Here is a 24,060-nt window from a genome sequence, read left to right on the forward strand (position 1 = left end):
CATTCTGCTGAATCTTACTTCTGGCCTGTGTGTACATGCGCACACAGTCATCTTGTCTTAGCCATTATCCGTCTCTTGGAAGTTTTCAAGATTTCGTCAGTAATTGTTTTTCCCTTCTAATTTAAACTGATGGATCAGATATGACTTGGGGTGTTAAAACTTGGTCCACAGGGGCAAACGTCGTGGTCATGCATTTGCGACAGTCTGCATTCCCTATAAGTGATGTTTACTCTTTATTTCCCCACACGCAGCCCTGCCTTGAGCTTCACCTACCCTTCCGCACCAGTGTCTCTCCACATGCATCAGCAAATCTTAAGCCGACAACAGAGCTTAGGTTCTGCCTTTGGACACAGTCCTCCGCTCATCCACCCCGCCCCAACTTTTCCAACACAGAGGCCTATTCCAGGGATCCCTGCAGTTCTGAACCCCGTGCAGGTCAACTCTGGCCCTTCCGAGTCCGCACAGGTGAGAGACAACCCGGCGAGCTTGTCTGTCATGGTAAATGGTGGAGGGTCCATGCCACTGTGCCCTTGGCACCTTCATGGCTTCCCCATGGTAGCCTGTCTTCCTAAACCAGGGCTCCCATTGTCACTTTTGTGAATCTGTGATATAGGTGCTTCTCATTAAACAGCAGCCTCTTCCTCCAGAGTCATTTTATCCTCAGTGGAAAAGCGGACCACTTCACTCTGAGCTGGGGATGTCTATAAATCCACTCGATTAAATATGTTGCCTGAGTGTATTGTTCTCATTTGGTCACTGTCCCCTGGCGCGTAGAATCATAAGATGCTTCACAGTAAGAATAAAACTGCTGTGCCCTCTGTTGCAGTCTCCACACGGATATGTGCACGGGGAAGAATCTGGATGCTCTTAATTAAAGAACTTTGCAAGACATTCTTGTTTGTGTCGTGTCCACCTTACAAGATTGCTCTTTGGAACACACTAGTGAAGCTTGGGAAAGCCCAGACCCCCGGCTCCCTTGTTCCAGCTTTAAAAAGGCACAGGGATTTTATATTCATAGGCAAAAACAAGGAATACATACTTCATTATGTATTTTCTTGCTTTGAACACATTTTCTGAACTTGGTGATGGGTAGTCTCAAGAACTATCAGGTCCTAGTGCCAAATTAGCTTTTTTCTATCGAGCTGCCTATTTTGCCATGAACTCACTATCGAGCTGCCTATTTTGCCATGAACCCACATAATGATCAAAATCTCATTTCTGTCTTTGCCACTGTAAATGTGATCAGCACAAGCCCACAAGTGAGTCTGCAGTGAGCAGCACCGGGGATCTGATGCACAACAAGCGTTCCAAGATCAAACCCGATGAGGACCTCCCAAGCCCGGGGCCACGGGGCCAGCAGGTGAGGCCCTGGGCTTCCTGCCCTGTGTTCTTGGCTGTGGCTATATGACCTACCTCATTTGTTTCTCTAGCTCATCAGCAAAAACAAGAAATGCAGGAAGCTGTTTGGGGTGCAAACTATAATTCATAAACAGTCAGTTTAATTTGTTACCGATGGAGACGTGACCAGACTTCAGTCCTCATCCCTGATCTTTACCTTAATTACTGAGTCCCTGGTCCCAAATCTGACTGGGCAGAGCTAGTGATATTCCTGATGGTACTCAAGTTCTCATTTCTCTTATTTTGCCACTTTTCACTTGCCAGGGGAGCCTGGAGCACCAGGAGGGATCAAAGCACAGCTCATCTAACCTAAGGCTGCTTAGATTCTGGTCCTTTACCCAGAATCCTGAAATAAGGAAATTAGAACTTCTAGTTGGGGCCCTACTTTTCCTCATTAGACCTTCTGAGCCTCAGTTTAAAAGTGTGTAGATCATGCCATAAGCCATCTTGTAGGGCCCCTATGCAGGATCCAGACAGGAGCTCATTTACTCTTGAGATTGAAGGGTTTGGATGTCCATGAAAATGAACTGCATTAGCTTAAACATCAGCTGCCATAGCCTGAATTTCTTTTATAGCCATAGCTCTGAGAATGGACTGGATGAGTATTCTGGGTTCTTAAATCCATCCTTCTTGGTTTTTGCTAATCACCAACTCTGCTGGTCTACCTAAGGCCTTGTCTGTGATTTCTGACATTTAGCCCCAGATTAGAACCTGAGTCTATATACCTAATTCTCTCCCAGCCCTCTGGGACTTCTTTGTGTTTTCATTGATGTGAAGCTACCTTAGAAGACAAGAAAAGACAGCTGCCAAGCTTTTTTTTTTTTTTTTTTTTTTAATATTTTTCTTATTTTTTTCATTTTTTTTTTTTTAAGATTTATTTATTTGGGCCTCCCTGGTGGCTCAGTGGTTGAGTGCTGGGTTGTGAAGCTGCCCGCAGCCTCTGCAGCACCGGTTCGATCCCCGGCTGCTCCCCGGCCGCAGCAGGAGGGTCCCACATGGCGCGCAGACCTCTCCTGCCGCCCGCTGCTCCCCTCAGCAGTGTACTTCGGTCCTTCTGCCTGCTCTGCTCCCTGCTCTAGGCTCTGGTGAATTCTCTCACCCTCCTGCACTTCTGACTGTTCCCAGTCAGAAGCACGAGAGGGTGAGAGAATTCACCACAGCCCGAGCAGGGAGCAGAACAGGCAGACTGACGAAATACACTGCTGAGGGGAGCAGCAGGCGCCGCAGCAGGAGAGGTCTGCGTGCCATGTGGGACCCTCCCCAGCGGGCGGGGATCGAACTGGCGCTACAGAGGCTGCGGGCAGCTCCGCAGCCCAGCACTAAACCGCTGCGCCACCAGGGGAGGCCCAGCTGTCAAGCTTTTGATGCTGTGGTTCTTGGGCAGTGAGCATATCTTTGGAGGAAGAAGTTGAAGCAGGATGTCACTATTTCTCTAAAATTCACATAGTGCTTCTTTCAGCCTCTAACAGCAAGGAAAGCAGAATAAGAGTCACCAATAAATCAATTCCCTGAATTCCAAAACTTGAAAATAAACCAGTTATTATACTGAGAAGAATTGAGCTAGAAAAAACAACCAGTCTTTTGATTAAAGACTAGATGACTTGGTTTACTTGCTTCTCTCGTGGGATGACATTTTAGTTGTTTTCAGCTTTGTATACAAGACAGCAAAGTTTGGTCTCAACATCTTATTATCTTTATTATGGTTTAGGCTGTTTTCTTAAAACACAAGTTAACATCTCTGAAGAGGATGTGTTTGGTAAATCTGGAAAAAAAAGTACACAAAGGATTCTATACATTTGATGTCATCAATTCTCAAAACTCAGTTCATGGACCTAGGCTCCATTTTCTTTTCAGTGAACGATTGCATTAGGAGGAAGACCAAGCTCTGCCAGGTTTTTATGTTCTCTTCCTGTGTTGTATCCTATTGTGTCTGAATTTTCGCTCTCTCCTTCCTCTCCCCCCACCTCCCACCCTCTGCCTTTCAGGAGCAGCCAGAAGGAACAACCCTGGTGAAGGAGGAAGGGGACAAAGATGAAAGCAAGCAGGAGCCTGAAGTCATCTATGAGACAAACTGCCACTGGGAAGGCTGCACCAGGGAGTTTGACACCCAGGAGCAGCTGGTGCACGTAAGTGAATGGAGCTCAGGAACCGGGCTTTACAACTATGTGACCTTTTCCACGGGGTCAGCTTCCCTGACCCTGCGCTGAGTCAAGTTTCTTAGCTAGCAGCATTGCAAACTGGAGAGGGCTTTATGACTTTCTGAGAATAAAGAAAACTCTGAGCTACGGTGCTTGACCTGTTCAGTCAGCTAAAGCTTAGTGTAAAATTCAATAAAGTCTTCAATAGAGAGTGTAATGACTCTGATCCTGTAAGCCAGAAAACACTATTTTGAGTTAGCGACTTTGATGGTTATTGAGTAATAGTAAGCTGGACATGAATTATTATTAACCTTTTAACCAAGTTTGATTCTCCTTTCCAAGACCCAGTAACAATAGAAAACATTGAAGAAGTGGGGGATTCCTGGTTTTTGTTCTACTTTCTCTTGCAGCCCCTCAACAGCTAAGAACTCTTCCATTGTTTCACATGGTGGTTGATTCTCTATGAAGATGCTGGGGGTAAATTATTACCAAAGTTTCTTGAGGCAACCCTTGCAAATAGTTTCATGGAAAAAGTTGTATGTTTTTTACAAGTCTGTTTAATGACGTACATTTTTGAAAGCTGCTGGTGGAATGATTGAGAACCATTCTTTTCTCTTGTGCTCCTTTGTATGATTTCCAAACATGCAGTGACCTTTCCCGCCCCCGTATACCTGTGCCTCCCTTAGGAGCCACATTTCCTTTACTAGAGCTTCATTTTACCCTCTACTTTCTCTTAGGTCAGTGGAGTCTTCCTGGTAAATGGGACTAGGGACAACTGAGATGGAAGGGCATTAAGATATTTAAGAATAAAAAGCTATAGTTTACATGCTCTGTGTGGAAGCACAGGGGCCCGTTAAGAAAATACGGAATGTTTGCTAAGTGTAGCATTTTCATAAGCTTTCAGTGTGACAGAAAATCAGGTGCTTTTGTTATGATTACCATGCCCCCACCATCATATACACACATTCACCCCATACACAAACTCAGTCTCACTCCTTTCTCTTCCTTATTTTTAGACAACCCTTATTCTTGACAACTCTCCTCCATTTAAGCACCAAAATTACAAAATTCATCACATATCCCACATGTTTCGTAGCCATATGAGCTTTTGAAGAGTGTCTTCTGCAACGTGGCCCATCCTATATAGTATGTTCCACACACTGCAGTTACATTTTAGTGTTAAATACGCTTTGCCAGGTTTGGCGATCCATTATATACAGAATGCTTTGGGGATTTAACATGACATTAGCTTCTCTCCCCCCCCCATTTTTTTTTAATCATTTCTCCTTGTAATTGTATGGGAAAAAATTATAGATTTCTCAGCAGAACAAGAAACTGGAAGCCAAATGTTTTTAATTAAGGTATAGTTCCAGATTTTTCCATGAACTTAATTTGATGCAAGTGTTATTTTTAAGCCAAGACTGACTTAATGGCTCTTTATTCTTGCTGGCTGTTTTAATGGAAACCACAGGCATTATAATATGAAGGTGGACCAAAAAACCTGGATTTTTTTTTTTTTTTTTTTTTTTTTTTTTAGTGTAGGGACATAGTCTCAAAGAATGGAGCCTGCTAGGAGTACTCTTAGTGGTATAATGAGTGAACAACTAAATGGAGGACAATTGCTTTTATAAAAGCCGTCATCATAAAGAGATGTTGGCGGTGCTATTTGCTTTTTAAATGGTCTGCTGAGAGATCACACCATGTCATGATGCCTTTTCTGTGGATAAGTCATTGCTGTTTCCAAGCAGTGCTGTGGTTGGGATTCAGCCATTACATGAGAAATGAAAGAGGTGCTTATTCTAAGTCTACATCACGTACTTCTCTTTAGAGGACAGACTCGAGGTAACATTTTGGGGCGTGTGGTAATAACCTTTTTTGCTACCTACTTAATGCAGAAGCTTTTGACAAAAGCAACTGTTGCAGGTATCTGTATGTACTCTCAGTTTCAAAAGGTTTCAGGTATGCATGATGTTTTAACAGAGAGATCTGAGTAATTTCAAAGTAAGGCTGCTTACACTGCCATCTAAATGACCACCACGTTATTTGTTTTATCAAAATGATCTTTAAAATATTTAAATGTATACATATGTGATGGAATTTTTAAAAATTCCAAATCAGCTAAAAGAAATTCATGTCAGGATTAGAAGAAAATTCAGTATATTACCTTTGTGATAATTAATTTTAGCCCAACATCTATTATTTGAATAAATTAAATTAAGTGAATTAAAAATTATAATTTGTAACCACATAAATGAAGGACCTGGTTTATATCACTTACTTTTCACCTTTTTACTCATTGTCTGAACTGTGGAAATTCTGAGTTTGTCCATTTAAATTGGATTTATTTTGTAGGACATAGCAGTTTCTTCTTATTCATGGGTGTGTGTAGTAGCGTTAGCAGTGACCTGGTATAAAATGGAGAGTTTATTTTTTGTTGATTGAATGAGTAGCTGCTTCAAGTTTGCCTAATTACTTTAATGGTAAATGGAAAAAATACTAGTAGCAAAATCCACATTTTGGGGAACAGACGGAAGCATTAACTATTTCTGTTACTGCGACTTTACTGGGAGAGAAGACGTTTTGTGAATTAGTTAGTTGAATTCTCATGCTACATACAACCAAGAGGCAAGGTGTTAAACCATTCTGATGCTGTACCTTATTTATAGCCATGACCCATTCTTTTTTCCCTCTTACAGTTAATAGAAAGATTCATGATTCTTCATGGTTGTCTATCTAATGTCTGACAGTCCCGACTGCCTGCTAAAGCAAGTCACTATCTATAATTGATATCCTTCCGTGGAATAGGGTGCTGGCTGCAATTGAAGGGCTTTGCTGAAAGCTCTTAAATCCTGACAAGTTCTCCCCTTGTTCTGGTTCAGTCACTGAGCTGCACGGTTAGAATTCCAGAGTCATTTGAACTTGGTGCAAAAGGGAGACATGTGTTTCATATTAGCAAATCACTAAGTTGAAGAGGAGAATTAGGGACTTGACTGACTTCGCCAGCCAGGTAGCCTCATTTCTAGTGTAATGCACTCCATGCTCTCCTGAAAAGATGACCTTGTCCCATAACTGTCCCAACAGATGGGCTAAATATTGCCTTTCTCTTCTCCCTTTATTTGAAGCTCCTGTCCTCCAATTGTGTTTCCTCTGGGTTTGTTGTGGGGTCTTTATCACTGGGATGTTTAATTAATTTCTCTTCTCAGCAAGATAATTATAATTGGGCTTAGTTACTCTCAGGCTAGTATTAAATTTGTCATAAATTTACTTCTGTGCCCAGAAGCTAAGAAGATAGATGTGTATTTTTGTTAACCAGGTTTTTGTTGTACTTTGTCCCTTTCTTTTTGTCTGTTAAAATGGAAGGGAACAGGGAGAAAGAGGAATAGGTACAGTAATTAATTTTAAAGTATCTTTGATTAAGACTGAATTTATTGTTGATTTGTCAAGATGCATGCATTTTTTCTTTCCACCCAAGAGCACATATTCTAACATCTCAAAATAAGGTGAAAAGCTCATACTTGCCCTTCAATTCTAAATTAGTTAGACCCTCTTTTTGCTGTTCTTTATTATATTTTACCAAAGACAGTCTTAAATTAAAATGTGTTTCTGAATGTCATATATTATCAGTTCTAAGTGTTCTGTTTTTTTTTTTTAGCTTCCCTTGTATTATTATGCAAAACAACTGGCTGTTCACACAGATGAGAGAAACTCATATAGTCTTTCTTGGTATTAATTCTGTCCTGGAAGTAAGTTCCATCTCTGACCCTTGGATGATGGGGCATTTTGAGATGTGCAAAGTGGGGACACTGTGTTTCTGAGTCACTGCACCATCAGTGTTTGGAGAGGCTTTTAAAATAGACGAAAAGGAATAAATATGCAGTCTCTACATCTCCATCTGGGCTCCCACTGCAAAGAGTTTGTAGTTAAACTTGAAAATAACACTTCTGGGATCTGAGAGAATAAAACTTGTAAAATCACCATACCTGATACCCACCTGTTTGGTGTGTCCTCACAGTCCCTTATCCTTTATTTCAACAATCCATCTACCTCTGTGTGTAGAGGAAAGGATAATATAATATTCTTTCCAAAGGCTTTAAAAAGTCAGAATATTTTTCTAACAGTTTTATTCTCCAGCCCAGCCCCCAGCAAAATGGCCCTGCAGAGAGGGCCTTGGCCTGCAAACCGTGGGGATGTTGTCTCCTGCCAGCAGGGCTGAACAGCCGGACGTGAGCTGTATTTGTATTAGTCCCCAGCTTCAGCTGGGTGGCATTCAAGTTTCTGTTCTCCATTTGTATCTTTTAAGCTTGGTGTCAAAAATCCACCTTTTTGTACAGTGATTAACCACCTACTTGGATTTGGAATGCTTTCATATGCTGCAAATTTTGATGTCTGAAAACTGTGCTGAAGTTTTCTTTATCAGAAGCTTACTGTTATAACCACCTTTGCTGCTATTTGAAAACAAATTCAGTACATTGGCAGCATGAAAATGAAAGACTCTCTTTTTAATCTCACAGGGATGTAGATATAAAGAAAGCACATCTAATCTGTGAAGAATTGATGCATCTGTAGAAACGCCAGGAAGAGTTGTGATGTGGCGAAGACATTATTTTCATATTAATACTGTGATCCCAAATTTGCATTTTAAATGTTTTCCCTCTAATTTTGATCCCTTAGCTAAAGTTGCATTGTATATCCTTACCTAAGAGAAAATTGAGTTTGAGATGTGATAGGGGTCTCAGATATGAGGCAGAAATTAGTTTTGTATGCACATAGAACCTAAAATTACTGAATGGAGATTATGATCTTATTTTCCCTACATGGAGTTGCTAGTTAATTTAGTTACTTTAATTATTTGGAAATATTGCATGTAAAATGTAGACCAAGAACAACCAACTTCAAAGTCATACTTTGACAATTATGCCTCAAGGGTCGGTCACGTTCTTTTTAAAGTTACTGACTAAATTGCACCTGCAGAAATTGTTTCCATAAAGACACTCAGGAGATTAGACTGAGTGGGGGATATGCAGGGCTGTGTGGTCCAGTAGGGAAAGCCTCCCAGGGCCAGCAGAATCCTGAGTGGCAGCCCCATCTCTGCCCTGACCCTCTGGATGACCTCCTTGGAGCCATCTGACCCTTTAGAATGCTATTTTCTCACTTATCATACTGTGAAACAGCCATGAAAATAAATGCCGTCCCCAATGTCCAAGGCCAAACAGGGATCACATGCAGCAGGCCTAATGAGAAACAGACAGAGGGTCTAAAGAGGTTACTTGTCTCTCTTTGTTTTATGTATTTGTGTTTTGCAGGGTTGAGTGGGGGAAGGGTGGGGTGGCTCTGTTGGGTTTTGTGGCCTCTGTGTGTTAGCTCTCAAGCTCCTGGTAGGGTAGGTGCAGGGTTGCTGAACTGGGACATGCACTCCATTAAAGCAGGAGACGCCATCCTGTTCCGCAGTGTGGGTCTGACCAAGACATTTCTCCTCCCTGAATCTCAAATTTAGTAAAAAGCAAATGAAAGACCAGAATAGGATCATCCTTAGGATAAGAGATGGCAGGCAGACTTCAGCCCCCAGGAGCGCTGTGCTGAGCTCTCAGCTTGGGAGGTGCTCACACAGGCAGTTATGGGCAGCTGCCCCACGTGGTAGGTTCTTGCCTTCTCTTTCCCAGGATCTTTTCCAGCTCTGTAAGCTAAATTCCTTCTAGAATAATTGTGGTTAATTTTTCTAGAGGGTGGTATATAATTACTTGTGTGATTATTGAATTATTAAAATTTCACCTTTTTCAATGTGCCTTAGCCCTTGAATGATGAATAAATAGCAAATCAATATTTGAATAAGATATACTCAGTGTAGAATAGCATCTTACCTATTGTTTTCAATTTGTCCAGTCATTGTATGCTCCGTAAAATGTCTCCTTATACCTCCTGAAGTATTTCATCAAGATCTTCATTTAAGAAACTGTTTCTGCCATTTGGAGGAGGGTTTTCCTATCAAATGCTTTTTGATTGGCTGAGTGATACTTCAGTTGAGATTCTGAATTCTGGCAATAATTAGTCCCCTGGAATATTTGGAATATTTTGTATGGGCCCATTTATACAAGAGGGATGATAGTCACTTTGGACTAGGCTGCTTATCTCATTGAAGTATTCTCCTACAGTAGATATTGCCAGTAAGATGTAGCCTCTTATTTATTGGGAAAGGCATGAACAGACATTATTAGCAGGTCAGCTAATTGCTCAACAACTACCCTAGAGGATGGCCCTGAAACAACGTGCTGGCTGCTCACCACCCAGCTTTGTGGTGGGCTCCTTGCCATCAGGACTTAAAGTAACCCTTCAGAATGCACCACTCATTGGGTGAGGCAGACAGGTGACATAACACATAGTGTACAATCTGAGGTAGGCATAATGAAGCCATAATCGGGTGATTGAGATTCTAGCGATTCAGAAGGAGAAGTGCCTGAGGCTTCTGGGAAACCAGTGGCAACTATGGTTAAGGTTACAGATAAGCATACAGGTTAACTTTTGACGCCTAATGGTGATGATGATAATTTTGTAAGCAGAAATGGCACCGCATCAAAAGGAATACTTTGACTTAACACTCTTCCCCTTCAAATGTACAGCGTGTTTCAAAGCTGACACATCTGGGCTTCAGGACTCCTCTCTACCCTAGCTGTGTCACATTCCCTCTCTGTGAAATAAGTATATCAGCATGTACTTCATAAAGTAGCTTTGGAAATTAGTTAAAAAAATTACACTCAATAAAATATTGGTGATTCTCCCTATAAAAGTATAAAGATATTTACTGCTTGCTAAGTCCATGCATATTACCTATAAAAACATGGTTTAGGTTGGTATTCAGGCAATATTTTTAAACTGATATGTTACTATGAAGTTAATAAATGCACAATCTTGCTAGTCCCCCAGTCCATAGACCCTTAAAAGGACTAGAGAGGTTCCTATGTCTTTTCCTTGTGCTGTTGATCCCTCTTCACTCTTGCTTGTGCTGTGTTGAGATTTAACGCCTTGGCCTGTTGTGTGTTCATTATCCTGGCCTTCTTCTGAATGTACTCCTTGGTGGTAACACTAAACCGAGGCTTCTCAACCTGGGCAGCCCAGGGCAGAGAATTCATTGTTAGGGGGACCTGTCCTGTGTGATGTAGGACTATTAGCAGCGTTGCTGACCTCTGCCCACTAGACCCAGGAGTGTCCCTCACTCCTGTCCTGACAACCAGGAATTTCTCCAGACACTGACAAATGTCCCTTGGTGGCAAAATTGCCCCAATTCCATCCCAAATCTTTCCTCTTGATGTGTTGGGGAAAAAATCCAACAAAACCAAAAGATCTATTTGTGATTAAATTGAATGTACCTTAAAATGTTCATATTTAAAAAAAAAGTTGACCTCACTAAAGAATCTCTGTTTAATATGCATTTTGTGGTGTATATATATACATATGTGTGCATGCCTCTCTCTCTCTCTCTGTGTGTGTGTGTGTGTGTGTGTAAATTGAAGAACTTAATTTTAAAAACTAATTTGCTAAGGTTAGACATTCTTAGTAGTTCTCAGCATGGCCTGTAAACAGCCAAGCCCTTTGTCTTGGTGGAGAAATTCCTTCACTTTTTTTTAATTTTTTTTTTTATTTTTTGCAGACCAAGGGAAGTCACTCAGACTTCAGCTTCTGAGCTCATGGCAAGCAGGGTTGGAGATCAGGCTCCTGCTCTGACATAAAACAGAGCTCCAGGAACAGAAAGCAATTTTCTAATGCGAGGACTTTTTGAAGATTCAGAGACATTTTGGCTTTTTCTGAGATTAGTTAAATACTACCATAGGTGATTTTTTTTTTCCATTTCTAGAACAATTAAATTTCCAGAAAGGAGAAGAAAAATGTAAATGGGATATCTTTAAAAGAATATATCTATATATTCCCAGATCTTAAAATTTAAGCCCACTCTCACCCCCCAATTACCAGTAAAACAAACATTGATCCGTAAGTGGGTGTGGAGAACAGTGGATGATGTGTTAGAGATTTCTATTTTGTTTCTTCATCTGCCAAAAACTGTTTCTGACCTTGAGTAAGTCATCTTACAACTTTAGACCTCACTGTCTCCTCTGTAGAGTGTAATAATAATAACAATAATAGTAGTAGTAGTAGTAATAATAATAATAATAATAATATATCTTAACATTCCTTACAGGGTTTTAAATTTGTTTTGCTTGTGAGGATAGAATGAGGTCATGTAATGGAAATGCTTTGTAAACTCTAAAGCATTACTCAAAAATAGAATCCATGAGAAGTAATACTAATGCACCCAATTATTTGAAGAATGAAGAGATTAAGGAAATTTTGCATCAAAATAAAACGAGTGTTATGTGTGTCATTGATTTGGTTGTGTGTGCTTCCCTGGGTAGCTGTTCTTACCTGTTACAGTACAAGGTCGCCACCTGGTGACTGCTGCACAAATTACAGGCATAGAGTGAAGAAAGGAGCCTCATGCATGTCTGAACTGTGGAGTTGAGGTCAGAGTTAGTGGGACAAACAAGACCTGTATGTCATTTTTTTTGTTTAATATTTCTTCTAAAGATTTATGAAAAATCTAACATTAGTGCAATGAAAGTGATCTTATAACAATGGAAGAGGGTCTATTCAGATGATGACATGGACATATGCGTAAGCAATATAGTGCTTACAAAGTGATGATTTCAGTCCAGCAAATGTGGCGGTAAAAAATTAGATGATGAAAAAAGCTGTTGCTTTGCCAATGGTTTCACTCATAGCAGGAATTTAGAAAACTTAAATAAGGGACCAGGAAAAAGACTAATTATAATAAAGTAAATTCTGTATGTCTTTTGTGCCTGTCCATTTGAGTAAAGGCAACATACAAGGGAGACTGTTCAGGAAACCACAGGACAGATTATGGGGAACACTAGAGTTAACAGAGTGGTGGGGAAAGGCAAAGGTGAAGGTACAGAAGGTATGAGAGAAAGGTCTTGTGGAGACTAGTTTGAACATGGTTTTGAAAAACAGGTGAGTATAAATAGAAAAAGGACCATTGCAGGAAGGTGTTGAAGCTTCAGTGTAGAAAAGGCAGAAGCAAGGAGTTAATGGATGCAGAAAGTATAGGAGAGAATTATCTATGATAGTGGCTAATATACTAAAAGGCTAGGGTTTTTGACCTTCTGTGGGTTTGAAATATAGTCACAAAATGATTCATTTTATGCCTTTGGGTTGAAGAGTGCTAAGTAATGCAGTTAGGGCAGAACCAAATTGTGTCTGGAAAGCAGTGGGTACAGGAAGGAATGGTAAAATAACATAGTGGCACCCTTTCAGAGCAGCGTGACTGCTAGACTGGGAGTCTGACTTTTGTTCCAGATGGAGTAAGGAGAATGGAATGCTTCTGTTGAGAGGAATGGGTTGAGCCAGCATGAGCTTTTAGAGAACTGGGGGCCATGCTCTGCAATGACCCAGATGCTGTAAGTGTGCTATATTGAAGAAAACAGGGCTGGGGTGGAGCACTGGGGTGGAGCAAGGCCAGGAGTGAAACTCCACATCAAAAATTTAATTTGGGAGAATTTGGGAGAATTTTATTTTTTTACAATTACAGCTTTCATAGCTCATGTGCAAGTTGTAGACAGTGTCAGAGAGCAGACAGAAGTGTCTGGGCTGCTAATGGAATACCTGGGGGGTGACCTGACCCTATCCCTTATATGTGTGACTCCCCACTAAGGATCCTGAGATCTGCTGTCTCTCCTTAAAGCAGAGTGATGAGGGTGGTTAGAAGTGATGTGTGATGACTTATGCAAGATGCCTGCTGGCGTTGCTAGTCAGATTTTCAGAGCCCAATTCTTGACAGTTTAGTTATGATTATTATCATTTTTCTTTTTTTATTGTTTTGTTTCTCGATGCCTTATTTCTAGTTATGATCACATATTGGTGAACTTTGAAAATACCTTCTGAACCAGAAAAACAAAACTGCACAGCTATCTCCTGTCAGCCTCACAGGATTCCATAGGGGAGACTTTTCTTTACATATCTGGCCCCGTGGGCTCATCTGCTCCCTCCAATCCCCTTTCTGGGTTTCTTTGGGTGCTGCCCTTGTGCTTCCGCACATGTGACATGGCCTCAGGAGCCAAGAATTCTCTCCAGGATGGGCGTGAGAACTCTGCTTCACGAAGACCAGGTCTTCCTGGTGGCTTCTCCTGGAGGTGGCGAAAGTCCTTGCACCTTTCTTTCCTATACCACTGTGCAGGAGCTCGTGCAGTTCCTTCCACAAGATAAAGTAGTCAAACTACAAATAAAACACAGTCCTCACTGTATTCTCCTTGTGTTTAGCAGAGATAAACTTCACTGGAGTCTCAGCACTGAACCATTTGGCTCCTGGCAGCAGCTTTAATTGCTAAAATGCAGATTTTTTTTTTCTTGATCAAGAGGGGATTATTCTTGTTATCAGTCTAGAGGATCTTATTTTAAGATGAAAAGCCTTTATGGAATTACAGACACCAACGTTTATACAAAGCTTTTTGCCGATTGACAACTCAAAGAGAAAGTATGATTTATTAGCCTATAATGGCTCACCCTGAGCGATGGTCTAGGTCCTACTGATTTGTGAAATTGCTTAATGTGAACTGCCTTTTTATGCCACTCAAGCCCCAGGTTACTCAAGTAAATGTAGAGTCTACGTTACATGATATGTTATAGGAGAGGGAAAAAGAAAAGGCGGGGGAGCGAAAGGGGGCTTCTAAAATCCATCTTGGTGGTGCTTTTTACAGTAGTTTGGCTGATAAGCCAGCAGAGGAAAGATTAATAAGGAGGCTTGTCGCTATCAGTACCTGCTTGTCGATTCTCTGTAACAGGGCTGTCTGTTCAGCATGGAAATTATTGATTAAATAAAAATTGCTATTAGATTGTGATGTGATCCATAATCACAAACAATGGTGGACATTCCTCTTCTAGATCCTTAGCCATGCATCAAGTTGTTTCTTTTCTCCCCCTTGCCATAATTTATATTGCACTGACACTTGAGCTCATTAGGTTTATCCTTTCTGCTCAGAGGCAGCAAAGGCCCGGCAGGAGCAAAGCAGACCAGAGGGGCGGGGGTGAGGGTGGATGGCAGGATAAAAGCGCGGTCTGCTCAGGGACCCTCCAGTTCACTCACTGGCTGCTGTAGGGCTTTTATACCTGTTTGTTTTTTACTTAAAAAGAAATGGTGGTAAAATACACATAACATAAAACCCATTGATGATTTTATTTTTTTCCAAATTTGAGGCCTAATTGATGAATAAAATAGTATATATAGAAAAAATGTGATCTCGTGCTTGTATATGCTATGAAAAGACTAACACCTTCACGTTAACTAGCATATTTGTCACCTCACATAGTCACCTTTCTTGGTGTGTGTTTGGTGAGATCTACTTTTTTAGCAATGCAGTGTTATTAACTTTAGTCACTAGGCTATATATTAGGTTCTCAGAACTTATTCATCTTGTAAATGCAAGTTTGTGCCCTTGGCAATCACTACTGCACTGTTTCTATGTGTTCAACTTTATTTTAAATGTTTTTTAGGTTCCACATGTAAGTGATACCATATTATATTTGTCTTTATCTAGCTGACATATTTCAGTAAGCATAATGTACTTTGGTTCATCCATGTTGTTGCAAATGGACTTGTTTTTAATGGCCAATTAATATTCCTCTGTGTGTGTTTGTGTGTGTGTGTATACACCACAGTTTCTTCATTCATCTGTTGACAGACACTTTGGTTATCTCCATTTCTCTATCTTGGCCATTATACTTAAATTCTGTAATCACCATAACATGTAGGCATCTCTTTGAGATCCTAATTTTATTTCTGTCAGCTATTTGCCCCAGAAGTGGTACTGTTGATTTCATGATTGTTCTCTTTTTAGTGTTCTGAGGGACCTCCATTACTATATTCCCTAATGGCTGTACCCACAGGCAGTCCATAAGTGTTCTCTTTTTTCCAGATCCTCACCAACTTTATCTTTTGTCTTTTTCATAATAATGATCCTAATATATGTAAGGTGATAACCTCATTGTAGTTTTGATTTGCACTTCATTGCTATATTGCTCCTTCTCATGTACCTGTTGGCTATTTGTGTACATCTTCTTTGGGAAAATGTCTATTTAGATCCTTTGCTCATTTTTAGATCACTTATTTTTTTTCCATGTTGAATTACATTGAGTTCCTAATATGTTTTGGATATTAACCCCTTATCAGTATGATATGCAAATATTTTCTGCCATTCTCTATGTTGTCTTTTCATTTTGCTGATTGCCTTTCCTATGCAGAGGCTTTTCAGTTTGATGTTCCACTGACTTATTTTTACTTTTGTTGCCTGTGCTTTTGGATGCTGTGTTCCAGCCCCTCCCCCCACCTCCCCCAAAAAGGATCACTGCTAATAACAATTTCAGGGAACTTTTTTCTCTATGTTCACTTCAAAGAATTTTACCATTTTCAGTCTTACATTTAAGTCATTTCATTTCAACTTAACTTTTTGTGAGTGTTGTAAGATTCTGTTGCAGTTTTCCCAGCACTATTTATTGACGAGATTGTCCTTTCCCCATTGAGTATTCTTGGTGGCTTCATCAAAGTTTAGTTGGCTCTGTACACCTGCTTTTATTTATGGGTATTCTAGCCTGTTTGTCTCTGTTTTATGACAGTACCAGAATGTTTGGATTATTGTAGCTTTGTAATTTGTTTAGAATCAAGAAGTGTGATGCTTCTGGCTTTATTCTTTTTTCTCTAGATGCTTTGGCTATTCAGAGCCTTTGTGTTTCCATGTGAATTTTGGAAATTTGATAGGGTTTGCATTGAATCTGTAGGTCACTTTGGGTAGTATGGACATTTCAACAATATTAATTCTTCTAGTCCAACACGATACATCTTTCTTTTATTTGTGTTATCTTCAATTTTTTTCATCAACGTGTCATAGTTTTCAGTGTACATGTTTTTAACTTCCTTTATTAAGTGTTTTTCTAGGTATCTTACTAATTTTGATGCAATTGTAAATGTGATGACTTTTGATTTCTCTTTCAGATAGTTCATTGTTAGTGTATGGAAATGCAACAGATTTTTTGTATGTTGGTCTTGTATCCTGGAACTTTACAGACTTTATTGATTAGTTTAAAGATGTGTGTGTGTGTTGGCGGGAGCTGAGGGGTGATGTTTTACTTCTTCCTTTCCAATTTGAATGCCTTTAATCCTTTTTCTTGCATAATTGCTGAGGCTAGACTTCCAGTACTGTGATGGATAGAATCACAAGAGTAGGCATCCTGCATTTTGACCATTTTAAAGTGTGCCATTGAGCACATTCACAGTTCTGTGCAACCATCAACACTATCAAGTTCCATCATTTTTACTCCCCAAAAGGACACTGCTCATTAGTCACTTTTCTTACCCTGAGTCCCTAAAAACAACTAATTGTGCTTTCTGTTTCTGTGCCTATTCTGAGCATTTCATATAAATGCAGTCATGAAATATATGACCTTTTGTCTAGCTTATTTTATTTAGCACTATGTTTTCAAGATTCATCCATGTTGTAGTATCAGTGCTACATTCCTACTCAAGACTGAACGGCATCCCACTGTATGACTATAGAACATTTATGCCTGTATTTGTCAAGGGGTAGTTGGATTGTTTCTGGCCATGGTGGTGTTACGAACATCTGTATACAACTTTTTGTTCAATCACATATTTTCAGCTCTCTTGGGTATATTTTTGGGAGTAGCATTGCTGAGTCATATGGTTATTCTATTTGTAACAGATGTGAGCGACTGCCAAACCTTCAGTGGGTTTTAGGCTGTGTGATACTGGTTCTGCCTCTTCAGGTAGCGTTCCCTCTTACCTCGACAACTTCCTGTTAAGTCAGTGTTCTGCTGAACCTCCTTGCTGGGCTGTGCCTGCCCTTTCTGGACCATGGGTGTGACCTGGCTCTCTGGGTGCTGTCCTATAGAGCGCCTCCCAGCACTGCTCGCTCTGGGCTCAAAGGATGCCTGCGTCCACCATCACTGCTTTCCCCCCAAAAAAGGTAGGGCTGTTTTGGGCAATATGTGGATTGAATATTTTAAACATTAGGTTAGGTGGGTTTATGTAAACAAAATAGACTGATAGGTTAAGAAATTTTAGTTCTAAATGATGATCCAGATGAATGGGATTGAGTTGGTATTCTCTCCATAGGAATTAACACAATCTGGTTTGTGTGTCTCTCACTGAATATTACTGTTGTTTTCACTTCTAATTGTAGAACCTCAAAAATGACCTAACCCGCTCCCTGCCCCCATATATTTTTTTTTTAAAAAACAAGTATAATGAGGTCTTTAAAGGTTAGCCAACTTATTTAAGGCCACTACACTTGTTAGTAAATGGTGTTGCTACTAATAAATTAGCTTACTCATACATAAATCATCTTGTTTTAAATGGCTGCTTGTGCATATATTGAAGGTTTGGCCTTCAGACTTCCATAGCTGTTAATTTATGTGTCCTCCCACCCTCCACTCCATCCCCCTCACTCCTTCCCCCTGCACATCAGTCTGCCTGTCTATGCTGTACACTCTTGCATGAGCCAGTTTCCTCATGGTTGCTTTTCCTCATATATTTACTGTTAGCTACCACTGAAGTAAATACAAGTTCATTACACATTTTAGACCCTTTTATCAAAACAAGACTTGAAAGTCAGATGCAGACACTCCTCTAGGGCCAAACCTTTTGATTCAAAATAAAACTCATGAACTCATCTGGAATTTTTTTTGTTCTATCTATCTATCTATCAACCTATCTGTATGTATCTATGGATATATATTATTGATTGCATTAAATTGATGCCCAGAAACAACACTGGATGAAGGCAGAACTTTTGAAATTTGAAACTGCAAGCTCTCATCCCTTATGCCTGCTATTTACTGGTTTTACCTTAAGAGCTATAGCCTTTCAAAGAGAGAGAGTGGGCTCTTCCTCAGTTCCAGCAACCACCATCAAGAAGATGAGACTTTCCAGGGTGGAAACAGCTAAACAGGACAGCACCTTGCTGCCTTCCACAGATGCTGTATTAGGAGCAGAAGCACAGCTCATGCTGTACTTGCAAGCTTTCTGGCAGGCCCAGTCAAATAGCCTGAGACTGGGCCTCCCCGGTGGCGCAGTGGTTGAGCGCTGGGTTGCAAAGCTGCCCGCAGCCTTTGCAGCACCCGTTCGATCCCTGGCCACCGGGCGAGGTTCCCACATGGCGCGCAGACCTCTCCTGCCGCCCGCTGCTCCCCTCAGCAGTGTATTTCGTCAGTCTGCCTATTCTGTTCCCCTCCATAGTCTCAGGCTATTTGTTTTTTTTTTTTTTCCCCCAAGATTTATTTATTTATTTATACAAGCAGTGGGTACAGTCAGAAGCACAGGAGGCTACTGTGAGAGAGTGGGGAGTCCCTGAAAGAAAAGACACTCTGGCTGAGCTGTCACAACCTGTTCAATAAAGCAAGCAGAGAGTATGAACAATTCTCTGTTTTGAGAATTTCAGTGGAATTATTTAAGAAGTTGGGTTTTAAGTTATACAAACAGAAGACAGTACAAAAATACATGTGTGGAAACCAGAAAAAGGGCAACACAGACTTGTCTGACCCACATGCCAGCCTCCTGGTGGATGAGGCATGCTGACACCAGAGGGCCGCTGCAGGTCAGGGAGAAGGAGGCATGGTCTGGTTACAGGTCAAGCAACTCATTTCCTTTGTGCATTCTTGTCTTTACGTTCATTTGAATGAAACATGGAATTGAATTAGGACATGGTTGCTGAGTGTGCAGCAATGCCTAGGGCCAGGCCTTTCTTCCTGGGGTATCCTGTCCAGAGCAGCGGGACAGCGGGCACACTTTTAAAAAAAGATTGCCTCTCAATGGGCTGGAGATTAATATCATGACTGATAAAGGGGATCAGCAGCCAGGTGAGAGGCAAAGTCTCTCAAGCAGGTAGGTTTCTCAGATCCCAAGACACTGAGATCCCACACAAATGTAAACATGAGCCAGTATTGGAAAACTTTGAGCAATCATAAAAAAAGTGTGTGAAGTGCTAGGTGAGATTATTCTGTACTTTCCAAGGACACAAGAAAATAAATTAAGGAAATCCAGATAGGGAATTTTGAGTCAATTTTGGAGTAACCTATATTTTCATTAAGTGTTTTTTGTCATATTACAAGGTGAACTAATAATAATTGGAACCTGTGTGGCTCACCAAAAATAAGTCACACTAGGCTGGGTCGATGTGTTTGTTAATAAAACCCTATATTGTTTGGTTAGGAAAATACAGTAAATACGTGTTGGGACTTCAACAAAACATTTAATAAGCAACTTGGTCAAGACAGAGAATGAAGTTTATGTTAAGCAGCAGTTAGGAGACCCAGCACTGGATGGATGATAAGGGACAATGTGACATCGGCCATGGGGGCTGTTTCTAGAAGCTGTCTTCTGGGCTTGGCCCTCGGCCCTGTTTTGTTTAATAATTTGGTGTTTGTTTCCAGGATGAAATCAAGGAGTGCAATTATCATCAAAGTTGTTTATGAGGAATTTTCAAATACAGTTAATCACTGAATCAGGATCCTCACAGATCTTGAAAAATCAAAACATTGAAACAGCTCCAAGTAGATTAAGAATTATGATAATAACATAGGGCCTTTAATTAACTGTAAATTCACTTTTACTAGGCACTGACATTAACCACAAAAACTAGCTAATGGGATTCTCCACTACAGAAATAAAATACTTTATTAGAATCATGCTAAAACTGTTTGTGAAAAATGCCACCTGGCCCAGCACCCTAAATTCTAAAGCTGTACTGACTTGCAGTCACTGGGTCAAGCATAAAAAGATCCAGACAGACCTTTTTGAGAGTGAATAGCGATAGAACTTGAGCGGAGAGATTTGGTTGGTTCTGGTGGGCAGAGAGAAATGGGGGATGAGAAAACTGCCTTCAGATATTTGAGGGTGAATTTGCTGTCTTGCAGAAGATGGGTCTGACCTGTCAATTTCAAGTCATGGATTGAGCACATGGAAACCATAGAGAAAACAGGTTTAGGCTGAATGTAAGACAAATAATTTTAACAATGACAGCTGTTCAAAATGCTGCCCCAAGAAAATGGGGCTTCGCTGTGGCCTAGGGGTTAAATCTCAGTGCTGTCACCGCTGTGGACAGAGTTGGATCCCCAGCCAGGGAGCTAACCCACATACGGTGCAGCAGACCTCTCCTGTCTCACCTCCTGCTCCCCTCAGCAGTTTATTTCAGTAGATCCACTTGACCTGCTCCTCACTCTGTCTCTGGTGAATCCTCTTAACCCCCACCCCTCCATATCTCTGACTATATCCCAGTTCTAGTATGCATCAATAAATAAAAATAGAACTTTTTAAAAAATGCTGCCCCAAGAAAGCAAGAGACCCTAAGCTGCTTATTAAAAGGGTTTAAATGGTATTGGGGAATTACAGAGATTATTCTGAGCTTCCATTGGGTTTTGGACTATATATGCTTTAGTCCCTCTCTATCTGAAGAAATTCTTTTCTATTACAAGTGTTTCTCGAAGCTAGTTAGTTATATGCTATGTTCAGAGGGGGGACAGATTGGCATTTGTTCTTAACTAAGAATAGCTAATGAAACTCTTGTCTTATATTAGTTCTAAAAGTCTTTCTTCTCTCTAGGCAAACTTTTCCTTTCCTTATTTTAACAATTTTTGGTTATTAGACATGGTGCCAAATTGTAAAATGAATTAGATTATCTAGAACACCTTTTAAAAAGGTGAGCCTCTGAATTTCTAAGATAACAAACTTGGCATGAGAATTGGGTAGCTGAGGCCCATGTATCCTTGGACACCAGAGCTACCACTGATCTTGATTTTTTTTTTTCCTGTGGTTTTGCTGTGGTTATTTTTTTTTTTTTAAAGATTTATTTATTTATTTATTTATTTATTTATTTATTTATTTATTTATTTATTTATTTATTTATACAAGCACTGGGTACAGTCAGAAGCGCGGGAGGGTGAGAGAATTCACTAGAGCCAGAGCGGGGAACAGAACAGGCAGACTGACGAAGTACACTGCTAAGGGGAGCAGCGGGTGGCAGGAGAGGTCTGCACACCATGTGGGACCCTCGCCCGGCGGCCGGGGATCGAACCGGCGCTACAGAGGCTGCGGGCAGCTTCGCAGCCCAGCGCTCAACCACTGTGCCACAGGGAGGCCCTGCTGTGGTTATTATATGTGAAAATTTCCCTGAAGCTTTTCCTTAGAAATCAGTCTTGGGTGTGGTTTCCTGAGATACTTTCAGGCAAAAGTATTTGTGTTGAGTCCATTAAAAGATAAATAATCACATACTTTTTGAAAACTCATAAAGGAATTTTTCCCTCAGAAAACATTTTAGTTCTCTAAGGTTTGGACTATGGATATGTCACCTAAGTCTTTTGCAATTTGAAGCAGAAAAATAAATGAGTCTCACCATTCAGTATTTCCACCATTATTATTTTTTTCCAGATGGTGGTCCCTATCAGAGTAAATCCCAAGCTTGGATTTGTGTTTATTTCAAATATGTGAGAGATTACATAATAAATTTTTGACTTTGTTGCTCTTTCTGGTCCTCCCTGTTGAATAGCAACAAGTGGTACTTGCTGAGTACTCCTTTTTTTCCATTCTCATTTCATTTTCTCTTTTTTTTAAAACCATTTCCTTCCTTAACCTTACCTCTTTAGAGTTCATGTACTCCATTACCTTGCATTCTGGGTAGAACTAAGATATCTGTGGTGATGTTGGCTATCTCCTAATAGCTAACCTTTCTACCTGGTCTTTCATTGTCTTTCTTGCATGAGTCACAAGATAGAATGCCAGCTTCATTTTGAGGGAGCATCTTGCCATGAACCACAGCTGAGCACAAAACAAGTGGTGGGTTGTCATCCGTCACCTGTAGAACCAGGAACACTTCTGTGTCCTGAGAAAGAGTCTGACAGGGACCTTCCTAGTGGCCTAGGGAGTGAGTCTCAGCACTATCACCAGCCCAAGTTCCATCCCGGCCAGGGAGCTGACCCACATGGTGCAGCAGACCTCTCCTATCTTGCTTGCTGCTCCCCTCAGGAGTGTATTTCAGTACATCTGCCTGTTCTCCACCCCCCCACTCTGTCTCTGATAAATGCTTTTAACCCCTGCACCTCTGTTTATACCCCAGTTCTTGTATACATAAATAATATTTTTTAAAGAAATAAACAGTCCTACCTCGTGTGTTTTGTTGCCAGAAATTCAGGAAAAATGTGTAGTAATTGAGAAGTGACAGCAAAGAGCCACAAAAAATGAACTATTCTTTGCCTCAAGTTCTAAGAAAGTACTTTATGAGATACATTTACCATTGTCAGTCATGTCTCCCCTTTGGAACTTGGGGGCCGTTGTCTGGTCTACTTAAAGGCATCTGTGTCTCCTTTGGAACAGCTCAGACTCAACTTAGGAATAAACCTAACTGCTAAAATTGGTAGTTTTGATTCCTATTGGGGCATTTTCATTCTACTCCCTAATATCTCCAAAATGGAGGTGCACTATAAGTCAGGCCACTGAACTTTTAAATATTTTACACTTTGCCCTTCTCTAATAAATTATTACAACTTCGAAGCTGTGTTTAATAGAGAATTCTTGGTCTGATCAGAATGTGGTGACTCAGGGACAGTTGTCTCCTCCCATTCCCCCATCTTTTCCCACTGCCATGCTGGCTTCAGCCCACTGCCTGTAGATTCTCCCACACACCCCCCTCTGCCCCAGTGAGGCTGACTCTGGCCATGGCTCCCTGGCCCCGCAGGCCCAGAATACATTATAACTGTCAGCTCTAAAGAGGCAGGAAGATGGCACCTGTACCTGCAGGCCCCTCCCCTGTATATGGTAGCCCTCAACCCAGGGATACAGGCTTGGGAGACTGCGTGGTTTGTCTTCAGGACAGGAACCCCATGAGGGCTCCTGGCTGGGTACTGCAGGCAAGCTCAGAATCTCTTTGGCCAGGTTTTGTCTACTTCCTGCCAAGTGAACAAAGGGGAAGAGCTCTCCTCACTCAGTGAAAGGGCCCAGCCCAGGGCTTCAGAGAACGTTTAAATTGCTTCTCCTGGGGGTGACTTCAAGACCACCAGGCACCTGCAACACCTGCATGTAGTGGGTGTCACAGAAATAGCCAGGACAGCAGGGCACATACCAGGTCTCCTTCAAAGGGCCTGTGCATATAGTGAATAATCACAGAGGATGAGTATGGCTTATGTCTCCAGCATTTAATTTTGTTTTCAAAGCTCCCTAGTTTCTCTGGAACTCTTAATTCCATCACAGTCCTGGATTTTTCAGACTTATAATTTGGCTCTTGGGATGAAGTGCTTTGTCTGTACTCATAAAATGCTATGAAGCTCCTGGCCGCTATAGATCTATTTTAGCTCAAAAGAGTCAGTTGATCCCAACAGACTGGAAGTTGCTTTCCAATTTTTTTTTTTTTTAACTGGAATGCAGTGTAAAATCTAAGATGGTTTTGAGAGTAATTAAGCATAT

General features: G+C 40.9%; 1 protein-coding gene across 1 annotated transcript in view; it reads left to right on the forward strand.

Moving 5' to 3' along the window:
- GLI3 (GLI family zinc finger 3) overlaps positions 1–24,060 on the forward strand; it is a 285,419-nt gene that overhangs the window by 211,223 nt on the left and 50,136 nt on the right. The window contains exons 8-10 of the mRNA XM_037507112.2: positions 252–465; positions 1,247–1,360; positions 3,384–3,524. Of these exons, the coding sequence (XP_037363009.1) occupies positions 252–465; positions 1,247–1,360; positions 3,384–3,524 (469 nt within the window). The remainder of the gene's footprint in view (positions 1–251; positions 466–1,246; positions 1,361–3,383; positions 3,525–24,060) is intronic.

The sequence above is a fragment of the Talpa occidentalis genome, unplaced genomic scaffold (assembly GCF_014898055.3).
Source record: "Talpa occidentalis isolate TD23 unplaced genomic scaffold, MPIMG_talOcc4v2.1, whole genome shotgun sequence".
Lineage (NCBI taxonomy): Eukaryota > Metazoa > Chordata > Mammalia > Eulipotyphla > Talpidae > Talpa > Talpa occidentalis.